The following is a 13,907-nucleotide window of genomic DNA, read 5'->3' as shown; positions in this document are numbered from 1 at the left end:
GTCAATCATCACAGCCCCAGGACATCACTGCAGGAGTTCCTCAGGGCAGTGTCCTAGGCCCAACCATCTTCAGCTGCTTCATCAATGACCTTCCCTCCAACATAAGGTCAGAAATGGGGATGTTCGCTGATGACTGCACAGTGTTCAGCGCCATTTGCAACTCCACAGATAATGAAGCAGTCCATGCCCGCATGCAACAAGACCTGGACGACGTTCAGGCTTGGGCTGATAAGTGGCAGGTAACATTCGTGCCACAGAAGTGCCAGGCAATGACTATCTCCAACAAGCGAGAGTCTAACCACCTCCCCTTGACATTCAATGGCATTACCATCGCCGAATCCCCCACTATCAACATCCTGGGGGGTCACTATTAACCAGAAACTTAACTGGACCAGCCACATAAATACTGTGGCAACAAGAGCAGGTCAGAGGCTGGGTATTCTGCGGCAAGTGTCTCACCTCCTGTCTCCCCAAAGCCAGGGGTCGGTTCTAGGACCACTGCTTTTCTTGATATATATTAATGACTTGGATGTGGTGTACAGGGCAAAATTTGCAGATGACACAAAACTTGGAAGTATAGTGAACAGTGAGGAGGATAGTGATAGACTTCAAGAGGACGTGGACAGGCTGGTGAAATGGGCGGACACGTGGCTGATGAAATTTAACGCAGAAAAATGTGAAGTGATACATTTTGGTAGAAAGAATGAGGAGAGGCAACATAAACTAAAGGGTACAATCCTAAAGCGGGTGCATAAACAGAGAGATCTAGGATATATGTGCACAAATCATTGAAGCTGGCAGGCGCAGGTTGTGAAAGCAGTTAAAAAGCATAAAGGATCCTGGGCTTCATGAATAGAGGTATTTGGTACAAAAGTGCTGAAATTATGATGAATCTTTATAAAACACTGGTTCGGCCTCGGCTGGGGCTGTTCTCCTTGGAGCAGAGAAGATTGAGAGGAGATTTGATAGAGGTGTTCAAAATCATGAGGGGCCTAGACAGAGTAGATAGAGAGAAACTGTTCCCATTGGCGGAAGGGTCGAGAACCAGAGGACACAGATTTAAGGTGATTGGCAAAAGAACCAAAGGCGACATGAGGAAAACCTTTTTTACGCAGCGAGTGGTTAGGATCTGGAATGCACTGCCTGAAAGGGTGGTGGAGGCAGACTCAATCACGGCTTTCAAAAGGGAGTTGAATAAGTACTTGAAAGAAAAAAAATTGCAGTGCTACGGGGAAAGGGCGGGGGAGTGGGAATAGCTGAGGTACTCTTGCAGAGAGGTGGCATGGGCTCAACGGGCTGAATGGCCTTCTTCCATGCTGTAACCATTCTATGATTCTAATGCAAAGATAAACCCCAGCTTCTATTTTCCACTGTTAACCATCTTTTTAAACCCCTCTCCCCTGTCTCCTCCACCCTCACCTCCGACAACATATGTGAGGACCTCATGGACTTCTTTGTCTCCAAGATTGAGACCAGCCGTTCAGCTGCTTCTGCCACTTCCCTGCCTTCCCTTAGCCCACCGGGCCAAACTTCCTCTTAGGATCGCCCCTGCCCCAGCCCTGAACTCGCATCTTTCTCCAGTTTCTCTCCGATCTCCCCTCCTGACCTCTCCGCGCTCATCTTATCCATGAGACCCACTTCCTGCTCCCTTGACCCTATTCCCACCAAACTGCTGACCACCCAACTTCCTTTTCTGGCTCCCATGTTAGCTGACATTGATCACGGTTCTTCTCGGGTACTGTCCCCCTCTCCCTCAAATCTGCCGCCATCACCCCTCTTTTCAAAAAAAAAACTACCCTTGACTCCTCCGTCCTTGCAAACTACCGCCCCATCTCCAACCACCCTTTCCTCTCCAAAGACCTTGAACGTGTTTCACCTCCCAAATCCGTGCCCATCTTTCCTGCAACTCCATGTTTGAATCCCTCCAATCAGGTTTCCGCCCCTGCCACAGTACCGAAACGGCTCTCCTCAAAGTCACAAATTACATCCTTTGTGACTGTGACAAAGGTAAACTATCCCTCCTCGTCCTTCTTGACTTGCCTTTGACACGGTTGACCACTTCATTCTTCTCCAACGCCTCTCCACCGTCGTCCAGCTGGGTGGGACTGCACTCGCCTGGTTCCATTCTTATCTATCTAATCGTAGCCAGAGAATCACCTGCAACGGCTTCTTTTCCCGCTCGAGCATTGTTACCTCTGGTGTCCCCCAAGGATCTATCCTTGGCCCCCTCCTATTTCTCATCTACATGCTGCCCCATGGCGACATCATCCGAAAACACATCAGTTTTCACATGTAGGCTGATGACACCCAGTTCTACCTCACCACCACTTCTCTCGACCCCTCCACGGTCTCTAAATTGTCAGACTGCTTGTCCGACATCCAGTTCTGGATGAGCAGGAATTTTCTCCAATTAAATATTGTGAAGACCAAAGCCATTGTCTTTGGGCCCCGCCATAAATTCTGTTCCCTTGCCACTGACTCCATCCCGCTCCCTAATATCTGTCTGAGGCTGAACCACACTGTTCGCACCCTTGGTATCATATTTGACCCTGAAATGAGCTTCTAACCACATATCCACGGCATAACTAAGACCGCCTATTTCCACCTCTGCAACATCGCCCGTCTCCGCCCCTGCCTCAGCTCATCCGCTGTTGATACCCTCATCCATGCCTTTGTTACCTCTAGACTTGACTATTCCAACGCACTCCTGGCTGGCCTCCCACATTCTACCCTAAGTAAACGTGAAGTGATCCAAAACTTGGCTGCCCGTTTCCTAACTCGCACCAAGTCCCGTTCACCCATCACCCTTTTGCTCGCTGACCCACATTGGCTCCCGGTTAAGCAACGCCTCGATTTCAAAATTCTCATCCTTGTTTTCAAATCCCTCCATGTCCTCGCCCCCTTCCTATCTCTGTAATCTCCTCCAGCCCTACAACCCCCCGAGATATCTGCACTCCTCTAATTCTGCCCTCTTGAGCATCCCTGATTATAATCGCTCAACCATTGGTGGCCGTGCCTTCTGTTGCCTCGGCCCTAAGCTCAGGAATCCTCTCCCTAAACTTCTCCGCCTCTCTTTCTTCCTTTGAGACGCTGCTTAAAACCTACCGCTTTGACCAAGCTTTTTGGTCACCTGCCCTAATTTCATTTTATGTGGTTTGGTGTCAAATTTTTTGTCTGATAATACTCCTGTGAAGCGCCTTGGGACATTTTACTGCGTTAAAGGCGCTATATAAATACACGTCATTGTTGTTGAGCAGAGGGAATACAAAGGCACAGACTTCATTCCCAGTATCACTCTGTCTGGAATGCTGACCCCAGAAGACGTGATTCCATCCAGTTTATTTTACTTAACACATTGATTCACCTGGACTAACTAAACCTTAGCTCAAAGGCTGCTATGCTGGTCAGACCCCAGCAACTGAATATGTTACTGTCTCATCACAAAGGACCCTTTTTAAAAATGGACTGGTGCTTGCGGTTAAAGGTGATGGTTAGCGTGGTGCTGATGTGCAGAGAGCAGCGAAGCCCCACATATGATTTCCATTCTGCAATGAACATACCAATATACGAAAATGTCAGACAGGAAGCACCCGTACGACCAGATTTAGGAACAGCTTCTTTCCCAGGGCTGTCATCCTACTGAACTCCACAAATAAACTCTAAAGCCTGCACATCTGCCAATGCACTTTATTATGGTTATGTTTATGTTAATGTATTACAAGCCAAATGTATGTTGAATGTTTAAATGTCTTAATCTAAATGTACACTCTCGGGAGCCGCAAGCCTACATTTCGTTGTACTGCACTTGTGCACTAACAATGACAATAAAAGTTGATTTGATTTGATTTGATTTAAGACGCCTTATGCATCACGGTACAGGCAGTCCCGACCTCCCCATGTGGTCTCCTGGGAGAGGTGGAACACCAAATAGGAACCCAGCCAATTAGGGGGAAAATAATTTGGAAAATTCCTCTCCGACCCTCTTAGGAGACCACATTAGCCCTGATTTATATTGCAGGGTCCCTACTTTACAACAGTGACTACACTTCAAAAGTACTTAATTGGCTGTAAAACACTTTGGGTCACAAAAGGCACTACAGAAATGGAAGTTCTTTCTTCTACCACTTGTACGACGCTTTGGGTTCACAGATGAAGAACTGGCACTTGGGGAGAAACCAAGTCACTGCGAAGACCCATGGAACAATACCCCAGCCAGAAACCGGTGCAGCTCTCTCTCGAAGATACACAGCAAGTCAGCGTTCATTGCATGAGGCAGCAACCTCAACCACAAGTGTGAGTTGGATGATCTCAGTCTGGCGACATTTGGCGATGCAATTGGCCCCGGATGGCATGGGCTATGAGCAACTGCACTTTGCGCCTTGCTGAAAAGTATGTGCGCTCACTAGTTGTTTGAGGACACAATTGAGCTCGGCTGGGAGTAGTTACTGAACCTGACTGGGTTGGGTTGTCTGCTGACACTTTGGGTTCACAGATGAAGAACTGACACTTGGGGAGAAACCAAGTCACTGCGAAGACCCATGGAACAATACCTCAGCAAGAGTCCGCACCTGCAGGAGAGAAGGGTAAGTATTGAAAACATCACTGGAGTTTGCTGCATGGGGAAGGGTACTGAGCCGTATTCTGACAGGTCTGATAGCAGGAGTGTGAGAGTGATCCTGGAGACTACTTCTCTTCCTGTGGACAAGCAACCGGTTTCTGTTCGTTGGCTGAGATTGACTAACCATGTGTGAGATGCCGAGTGTGAACCCCCTTCCCTGATGCTCTGCATTGAGGCTGTAATGTGCTGCATTACTTTGCCTTCCCAAATTAGGTTTCTAAATCTCCTGCCCTTCCCCTCATCAGGTCTCCTAATAGTTCTGTAAACTCTAACCAAGAGGTACAGACAGTAGATGAGCGAGGCTTACTGTGTGATTTCCACATTCTGCTCTGGGGGTACTCCTGACCTTCACTCTGTGTCTCCCCCATTTTGCCGTGTGGCCATATTACTGTGTCAACTGCATGTTAAAACTTTGATGTTCTGTCACTATCTGCAGCTTCCCCCTGTTGGGCTTAATCTTTTGTATTCCTCCTTTTTCTGCTCGATTCTTGCATCCTGTCCTCCTCCTGAAGGCCTGTGCTAGGCATGGCTTTGTGGCGAGCTGGCTATATTTGTCCTATTCCTGATTGCAAGGAGCACTGTAGCCAGTCCTAATCTGGTCTGCACACACAATTCCAATGCTGGACAATGATCAGGAGTGTGGGTGTTGCTGATTTCCCCTCTCCAACTCATGGACGTTGTAGTGTATGTGCCTTTAAGAGCCCCCTGTGTACTGTAATGCCGGTAATGGCCACTCGGGCTATATAAGCCTGTATATTGTGTTGTATCAGTTAGTTCCCCTCCAGACTTTGTTCAGTAAACACCTGTCAAACCAACTCCTGTCTTCAGTGTCTCTATTAACACACGGATACAACAGTGGCGACGAATTGGAAACGGACTTACCTGCAATTCGGCAGCACCTCAAGGACATCGATTCCTCTGGCGTCCAAAGTCGAAGAAAATCAAGAAAAAGAAAAAGCTGTGGTTTCACCAGCTAGCCGAGCTGGTGGCAGGTACTGCAATAATCTTTCCTGGGCGTCGGGCTGGGGCTCCAGCGGCTGGCTCTGCAGCTAGGCCAAGCAGCGAAGGCGGAGGCAAGCAGTAACAGACGGGGAGGGAGCACTCGGGAGACGGCCGGCGCTGCAAGCAGGTCGGCGTTCAGACCTAGCAGAGAGAGTCCGGCGGGAACGAGTCTCCACCTGTAAATAAATAAATAAAAAGAAGGGAAATCCGTGGGAAACAGCGTTGTCATCGGCAGCAGCGGCGGGGAAGCGCGGGAAGCACCATATCTTTTCTGCAGAAAAGAAAGAAAAGCGCGGGAAGCGCCATTTTTTTTCTAGGATGCCTAAGTCTGGCAATATTGATGCTTTTGATAATGAGATAGAGGATTAGACCACATATGTGGAAAGAGTGGAGGTATATTGCACCGCAAATGGAATAGAAAATGAAAAAAAAGCGTCAGTGCTTCTAAATCTAATGGGCGCAAAGACATACGGGCTGTTACGAAACTTAATCACTCCAGCCAAACCAAAGGACAAGAATTTTAAAGAAATTGTTGATACCCTACAGGAGCACTTAAACCCAACACCGCTGCTGATAGCGGAACGATTCAAATTCTTCAAGAGGAATCAACACAAGAATGAAAGTAACGCTGATTACCTCACCGAATTAAGAAAGCTATCAAAGCACTGCCAATTCGGGGCAGGACTAGCAGATTATCTTCGAGACAAATTCGTCTGCGGTCTCCTAAGTGAAGGAACACAGAAAAGGCTGCTTTCTGAAAAAGATTTAACACTGGACAAGGCTTTCAGTATGGCTGTATCATACGAAGCAGCCGCAAGAGGAGCTGCAGAGATACAACAAAAGACACAGGACTTCGGCACCCATGAAATGACACAGGGTTTCGAGAGATGTTATCGCTGCGGCAGATCCACCCATGACCAGAGGGACTGCTGGTTCAAGGACAAATCATGCAGGCAATGCGGAAAGATTGGACACATTGCACGGGTATGTCGATCTGGACAAAAAAAATCCACGGACAGGAAAAAAAAAATCAATAAAGAAAAGTACAGAAAGGTACAAATGATGACGGACAGTAGCTCCGAAGACCAGAAGAGCGATAGCGACTCCGAAAACAAGAGACTAAGCTGTCTCAAATTACATAATGTAATTGCCAAAGAAGATTACCAGACCATTTGGGTTACCCTCACGATAGCAGGGTCCCCAGTTAAAATGGAGCTAGATACAGGATCAGCTCTGACCGTCATAAATCGACGGGATTACGAGCGGCTATTTCCGCATATACCTTGAAAAGACATATCCATTATCTTGAAAACATATATGGGGCAGAAAGTATACCCCAAAGGAAAAATAAGGGTGCCTGTTGTATACAACGGCAAGGAAATACAAAAGTTGTATTTATACGTTCTACAAGATGGTGGTCCACCGCTGTTGGGACGTGAATGGATCAGGAAAATACGTTTAGACTGGCACTCCATTCAGGCACTGACGGTGACCAGTAAGGAAAAAAACGATGATGACGTCATACCTGAACGATTAAAAGACATCTTGGCCAACGCCAAAGAAGTGTTTCAAGAGAAACTAGGAACCTTGAAAGGCATCACCGCCTCAATAAAAGTGGAAGATGCGGCAATTTCCAAGTTTTTTAAGGCAAGACCGGTGCCATACGCAATTCGTCCAGCAGTCGAGGCAGAGCTGGAGAATTTGGAAAAGGCAGGCGTATTATCCAAAATAGATTGGAGCGAGTGGGCAACACCCATCGTCCCAGTCATGAAGAAAGCGTTGAATAATGATAAATCTGAAGAACAGAGAAAAATTCACATCTGTGGAGACTTCAAGGTGACTGTAAACCCGGTCCTTCACACGGTACAGTATCCTCTTCCGAGGATAGAAGATATTTTCGCCTCACTATCCGGAGGGAAACGTTTCACCAAAATTGACTTGGCACAGGCATATCTACAGATGGAGGTTGAAAAGGCCTCTAAAAAGTATCTCACGATAAATACACACAAAGGTCTGTACCAGTACAATCGACTGGTTTTCGGAGTAGCATCCGCTCCAGCTATCTGGCAAAGAGCTATGGAGCAAGTCCTCCAAGGGATTCCGGGGACTCAATGCTACCTAGACGACATCCTTGTAACAGGAGAAAACGACAACGAGCACCTTGCCAATTTGGAGCAGGTGCTCACTAGGCTGAGAGAACGGGGCCTACGAGCAAATCGCCCCAAGTGCGAATTTTTCCAGAATCAAATATCATATTGTGGCCACATAATTAATAAGGAAGGGTTGCATAAGTCACCTGAAAAAATTGAAGTGGTCATAAAAGCCCCAGCACCTGAAAATGTTTCACAATTAAGGTCGTTCCTGGGATTAATAAATTACTATCATAAATTTTTACCGAACTTATCAACTCTTCTGCACCCTCTTAATGAACTGCTACAAACAGGAGTAATTTGGAAATGGAGCGAAGACTGTAAACGTGCCTTCCATAAATGCAAAGACTTAATCACGTCCAAAGAAGTTTTGGCTCATTACAACCCATCACTGCCAATCAGACTGGCGTGCGATGCATCCCCTTACGGCGTAGGAGCAGTATTATCGCATAAATTCCCTGATGGCTCGGAACGGCCGATAGCTTTTGCGTCACGCTCATTGAACTCAGCTGAGCGTAACTATGCCCAGATCGACAGGGAAGCACTCAGCCTGGTATGGGGAGTGAAGAAATTCAACCATTACCTACACGGACAAAAATTTACCTTGTTGACTGACCATCAACCCTTCATCTCCATATTCAACCCTAAAAAGGGTGTTCCTATTATGACAGCGCAAAGGCTACAGAGGTGGTCCCTTTTTCTAGGGGCACACCAATATAACATAGAATACAAAGGATCAAAACAGCATGGGAATGCTGACGGTTTATCGCGCCTACCATTGCCAACGGTAGAAGAAGCACCTACCGTAGACCCAGTGGAGATTTTCCACTCTACCATAGTCGAATGTCTACCAGTAACAAATTCTGCCATTGAAAGGGAAACTAGAAATGACCCGACTCTCTCACGAGTCTACGATTTAACAGTGAAGGGATGGCCAGCACATGGCGAATCACTGTTGCCAGCATTCTCGCAAAGAAGAGAACAGCTGTCAGTGTGCCGAGGAACCTTGATGTGTGGATCCAGAGTGGTGATTCCACCCAAACTCCAGGATAAAGTTCTAAAGGAGCTTCACGAGGGGCATCTGGGTGGAGTGAAAATGAAGAACCTAGCCAGGGCGTTTGTATGGTGGCCAGGTATCGATGGAGACATCGAAGAAATGACCAAGAGCTGCCTAGGATGCCAGAAGGTCCAAAACGCTCCACCACAAGCCCCTCTACATCCATGGGAGTGGCCCTCATCTCCCTGGCAAAGGGTACACATCGACTTTGCTGGTCCATTTATGGACTCAATGTTCTTAATCGCGGTTGATGCACACTCCAAGTGGCCGGAGGTAATAAAGATGTCCTCCACCACCACGGAAAAAACCATCACAGTATTAAGGACCATATTTGCCAGGAATGGGCTGCCTGAACAGATCTGTTCTGATAATGGACCGCAATTTGTGTCCGAAGAATTCAGGAAGTTCTTAAAAAACAATGGGGTTAAGCACTGCACGTCCGCCCCATACCATCCCGCCACCAATGGATTGGCTGAAAGGTTTGTCCAGACCTTCAAGAAGGCCATAAAGGCCATGGGTAATGAAGACATAAAACTTCAGCACAAGGTGGATAACTTCTTGTTTGCATACAGGAATGCAACACATATGGTTACAAACCAAACTCCCGCCATGATGTTCTTCAATAGAAGCCTAAGATGCCGGCTGGATTTGATCAAGCCAAACATCAGAAGGGACATGGAGAACCGGCAATTTCAAGGCATGAATGAAAGGCCAACTAGAACCTTCCAGATAGGTCAACAAGTTTTGGCCCGGGACTACCGTACCGAGAAATGGCAGCCTGGAACTATCTGCACACGACTAGGACCGCTGATGTATACCGTGGACATCGGAGAAAGCATAATAAGGCGCCATGCTGACCAAATCATAGAGTCATCCGAAAAGGGACAACCTACACCACAACTCTATACGCCTAATGATGAAGTAGAGATACCCATATCTACCTCCGATCCGGTGATACTGGAGCCCGATGAACCCGACACTGGCATTCAAGCCGAATCAGCCTTGCCAAAAGAACCTACTACACCACCAGAAACTACTACACCACCGAGGCGTTATCCGGGCCGAGGCAGGAAGCCTCCAGAGAGACTGACTTATAATTAATTAACTGCAGCAATGTGTAGATTATTTTTCTTGTAACATGTAATTAATGATTACTTAAAATATTATGTACTGGTTGGCTAAAAGGGGAGGAATTGTAGTGTATGTACCTTTAAGAGCCCCCTGTGTACTGTAATGCCGGTAATGGCCACTCGGGCTATATAAGCCTGTATATTGTGTTGTATCAGTTAGTTCCCCTCCAGACTTTGTTCAGTAAACACCTGTGAAACCAACTCCTGTCTTCAGTGTCTCTATTGACACACGGACACAACAGACATTTAGGTGAATTGTATCATCCATACCACTGAACCCGTGGTATGTTTGGCTGAGCTACTCTTCCTTATCTAGCTGAGCCATCGGAAGGAGTCTATTCTATTTGTGAAGTTCTGTTTATATATTACAGAATGATATTGGGACTTAAAGGGCTAAGTTATGAGGACAGGTTATAGAATCATAGAATAGTACAGCACAGAGTCTGCGCCAGCTCTTTCAAAGAGCAATCTACGCCTCCGCTCTTTCCCCAAATCCCTGCAATTGTTTCTCCTTCAAGTATTTATTGTTCATTTATTTATCAAGGTTGCCTAAGCTTTGCTCTTATTCCCTTGAGTTTAGAAGGTTGAGGGGTGATCTGATTGGGGTATTTAAAATGATGAAGTGATTTGATCGGGTAGATAGATCGAGAGAAACTATTTCCTCTGGTGGGGTGATGTCAGGAAGCATTTTTTCACACAAAGCTTAGTGGAAACCTGGACCTCTCTCCCCCAAAAGGCTGGGGGTCAGTTGAAATTTTCCAGACTGAGACATGAAGTTTTGTTGTGGATCAAAGGCGGGTAAATGGGGTTGAGGTACAAATCAGCCATGAACTAATTGAATGACGGAACAAGCTCGAGAGGCCGAATGGCCTGCTCCTGTTCCGATGATCACTGCACAAACTGTTCCCAGTGAGCCAGGTTCCAATTAGTGGCACAGTTAATTTCGAGGGGTTGGTCTGTGTAAAGGAAAAAAACTTGTTTGCATTTTAAAGGTTAAACTGGGTTAAAAGTTTAACATTGCAAACCTGATCCTGCAGGATCCCATTCAGCGTTAATGATGGCAGTTGGTGGTTTCAGTTCATTGAAGTTCCTACACTCAAAGCGCTGGATTATGTTGTTATTGCAGCTGTGCAGAGTGGGTGTGGGCTCCAGCGAGAGACAGCACAATGGCAGTGTGTAGTGTGAGCTCTGATCTGTTGAGATGCAGGATCAGCAGCACAGGTGCGAGCCCTTACACAGGTGTGCTTTGTGTTTTAACAGAGCTGTATGGTTTTGATGTCCTCATTGACTCCAAGCTCAAACCCTGGCTGCTGGAAGTCAATCTTTCACCGTCCCTGGCATGGTAAGTAAGCAATTAGCATTGCTTTTGTTTCATTAAAGTTTCAGCTTGAGAAGACTGGGTGATTCAGGTATTTAAACACTGACCTTCCTCCTCTAGGACCTGCGTTCTAATCCAGCTAGGACTGATGGGATGGAAGTCTCCTGGCAGTTGGTTTTAAGGGTACCACTTGAAGTGGAATTGGCTTGTCTCTATCCAGGTCATTGTGAGCAGGAGCCTATAGGAAAAATTACTCTTCATTCAGCATTAAATTGTCAATCTCGGTCAGAGAGACCACAGGATGGCTGGTGTCAGAAATGGAAAAATGTGACACGGATGCAGTAGGGGTTACCTTTCTTGGTTGAAACTGAGGCACGCTGGTTAGGGGAGTGTAGATCTTGGCTTTACTCTACATCACATCTGTATGCTACCTGACCTTTTTAGACCTTGATCCTGACAATGGTAAGTGTCCCTTTCCTCAGCACCACCATCCATCAACTACAAAATTACAAACATATTAAAAAGCAATTGGGTTTGCTGTGATAGATTAGTGATAGTGTTGGACGGGTTGTTACTGATAGTGTTGGACGGGTTGTTACTGATGGTGTTGGACGGGTTGTTGCTGATGGTGTCGGACGGGATGTTACTGATGGTGTTGGACGGGTTGTCACTGATGGTGTTGGACGGGTTGTTGCTGATGGTGTCGGACGGGTTGTTACTGATGGTGTTGGACGGGTTGTCACTGATGGTGTTGGACGGGTTGTTACTGATGGTGTTGGACGGGTTGTTACTGATGGTGTTGGACGGGTTGTTGCTGATGGTGCTGGACGGGCTGTTACTGATGGTGTTGGACGGGTTGTTACTGATGGTGTTGGACGGGTTGTTACTGATGGTGTTGGACGGGTTGTCACTGATGGTGTTGGACGGGTTGTTACTGATGGTGTTGGACGGGTTGTTACTGATGGTGTTGGACGGGTTGTCACTGATGGTGTTGGACGGGTTGTTACTGATGGTGTTGGACGGGTTGTTGCTGATGGTGTTGGACGGGTTGTTGCTGATGGTGTTGGACGGGTTGTTACTGATGGTGTTGGACGGGTTGTTACTGATGGTGTTGGACGGGTTGTTACTGATGGTGTTGGACGGGTTGTTACTGATGGTGTTGGACGGGATGTTACTGATGGTGTTGGACGGGTTGTTACTGCTGGTGTTGGACGGGTTGTTACTGATGGTGTTGGACGGGTTGTTGCTGATGGTGTTGGACGGGTTGTTGCTGATGGTGTTGGACGGGTTGTTACTGACGGTGTTGGACGGGTTGTTACTGACGGTGTTGGACGGGTTGTTACTGACGGTGTTGGACGGGTTGTTACTGACGGTGTTGGACGGGTTGTTACTGATGGTGTTGGACGGGTTGTTACTGATGGTGTTGGACGGGTTGTTACTGATGGTGTTGGACGGGTTGTTACTGATGGTGTTGGACGGGTTGTTACTGATGGTGTTGGACGGGTTGTTACTGATGGTGTTGGACGGATTGTTGCTGATGGTGTTGGACGGATTGTTACTGATGGTGTTGGACGGGTTGTTGCTGATGGTGTTGGACGGGTTGTTACTGATGGTGTTGGACGGGTTGTTACTGATGGTGTTGGAGGGATTGTTACTGATGGTGTTGGACGGGTTGTTGCTGATGGTGTTGGACGGGTTGTTACTGATGGTGTTGGACGGGTTGTTACTGATGGTGTTGGACGGGTTGTTACTGATGGTGTTGGACGGGTTGTTACTGATGGTGTTGGACGGGTTGTTACTGATGGTGTTGGACGGGTTGTTGCTGATGGTGTTGGACGGGTTGTTACTGATGGTGTTGGACGGGTTGTTACTAATGGTGTTGGACGGGTTGTTACTGATGGTGTTGGACGGGTTGTTACTGATGGTGTTGGACGGGTTGTTACTGATGGTGTTGGACGGGTTGTTACTAATGGTGTTGGACGGGTTGTTACTGATGGTGTTGGACGGGTTGTTACTGATGGTGTTGGACGGGTTGTTGCTGATGGTGTCGGACGGGTTGTTACTGATGGTGTTGGACAGGTTGGCGCGGATAATATTTGCCACTTTACACTTTTCTATGATTGTGAAAATGCTGGCTGTGGTGAAGACATTGCTTGGAAAATGCAGATAGCATTGAGTAACCTATTATTCGTCCCTAAAGTGACAGAGTGTTGTTCATACACTTGACTTTACTCATTCTTAAGCTTGGCGTTATAGTGGAGAATGGTAAAAAAAAGACATGCAATTATGTAGTGTTGTATTACATCTCTAAAATATCCCAAATTTCTTCACATACATAAGTCAGAATGAGATGACTGACTAGTTAATCTAAAAGCAAAATACTGTGGATGCTGGAAATCTGAAATAAAAACAGAAAATGCTGGAAATACTCAGCAGGTCAGGCAGCATCTGTGGAGAGAGAAACAGAGTCAATGTTTCAGGTCGATGACCCTGTGATGAGTTGATCTGTTTGGTTTCATTAGTTGAGGGAGGAATGTTGGCCAAGATACTAGGAGAGCTTCCTACTCTTCTTCGAATAATGCTGTGGGATCTTTTACATTCACCTGAACCCTGAAATTACAGACCTGTGAGC

At 46.8% G+C, this 13,907-nt stretch overlaps 2 protein-coding genes across 2 annotated transcripts in view; one reads left to right on the top strand and one right to left on the bottom strand.

The window, feature by feature from the left end:
* Positions 1–4,986, bottom strand: part of tgfb3 (transforming growth factor, beta 3) — a 46,660-nt gene extending 41,674 nt beyond the window's left edge. Inside the window, exon 1 of the mRNA XM_086004164.1 lies at positions 4,926–4,986. Within this exon, the coding sequence (XP_085860290.1) occupies positions 4,926–4,986 (61 nt within the window). The remainder of the gene's footprint in view (positions 1–4,925) is intronic.
* A 6,137-nt stretch (positions 4,987–11,123) lies between these two features.
* The window catches only part of LOC147108994 (tubulin polyglutamylase TTLL5-like), a 166,084-nt gene continuing 163,300 nt past the window's right edge, over positions 11,124–13,907 (top strand). Inside the window, exon 1 of the mRNA XM_086004163.1 lies at positions 11,124–11,299. Within this exon, the coding sequence (XP_085860289.1) occupies positions 11,124–11,299 (176 nt within the window). The remainder of the gene's footprint in view (positions 11,300–13,907) is intronic.

The sequence above is a fragment of the Somniosus microcephalus genome, chromosome 12 (assembly GCF_052327205.1).
Source record: "Somniosus microcephalus isolate GS21.2 chromosome 12, FLI_Smic_1.0, whole genome shotgun sequence".
In the NCBI taxonomy this organism is placed as follows: domain Eukaryota; kingdom Metazoa; phylum Chordata; class Chondrichthyes; order Squaliformes; family Somniosidae; genus Somniosus; species Somniosus microcephalus.
This window is presented reverse-complemented; position numbering and strand designations above follow the sequence as displayed.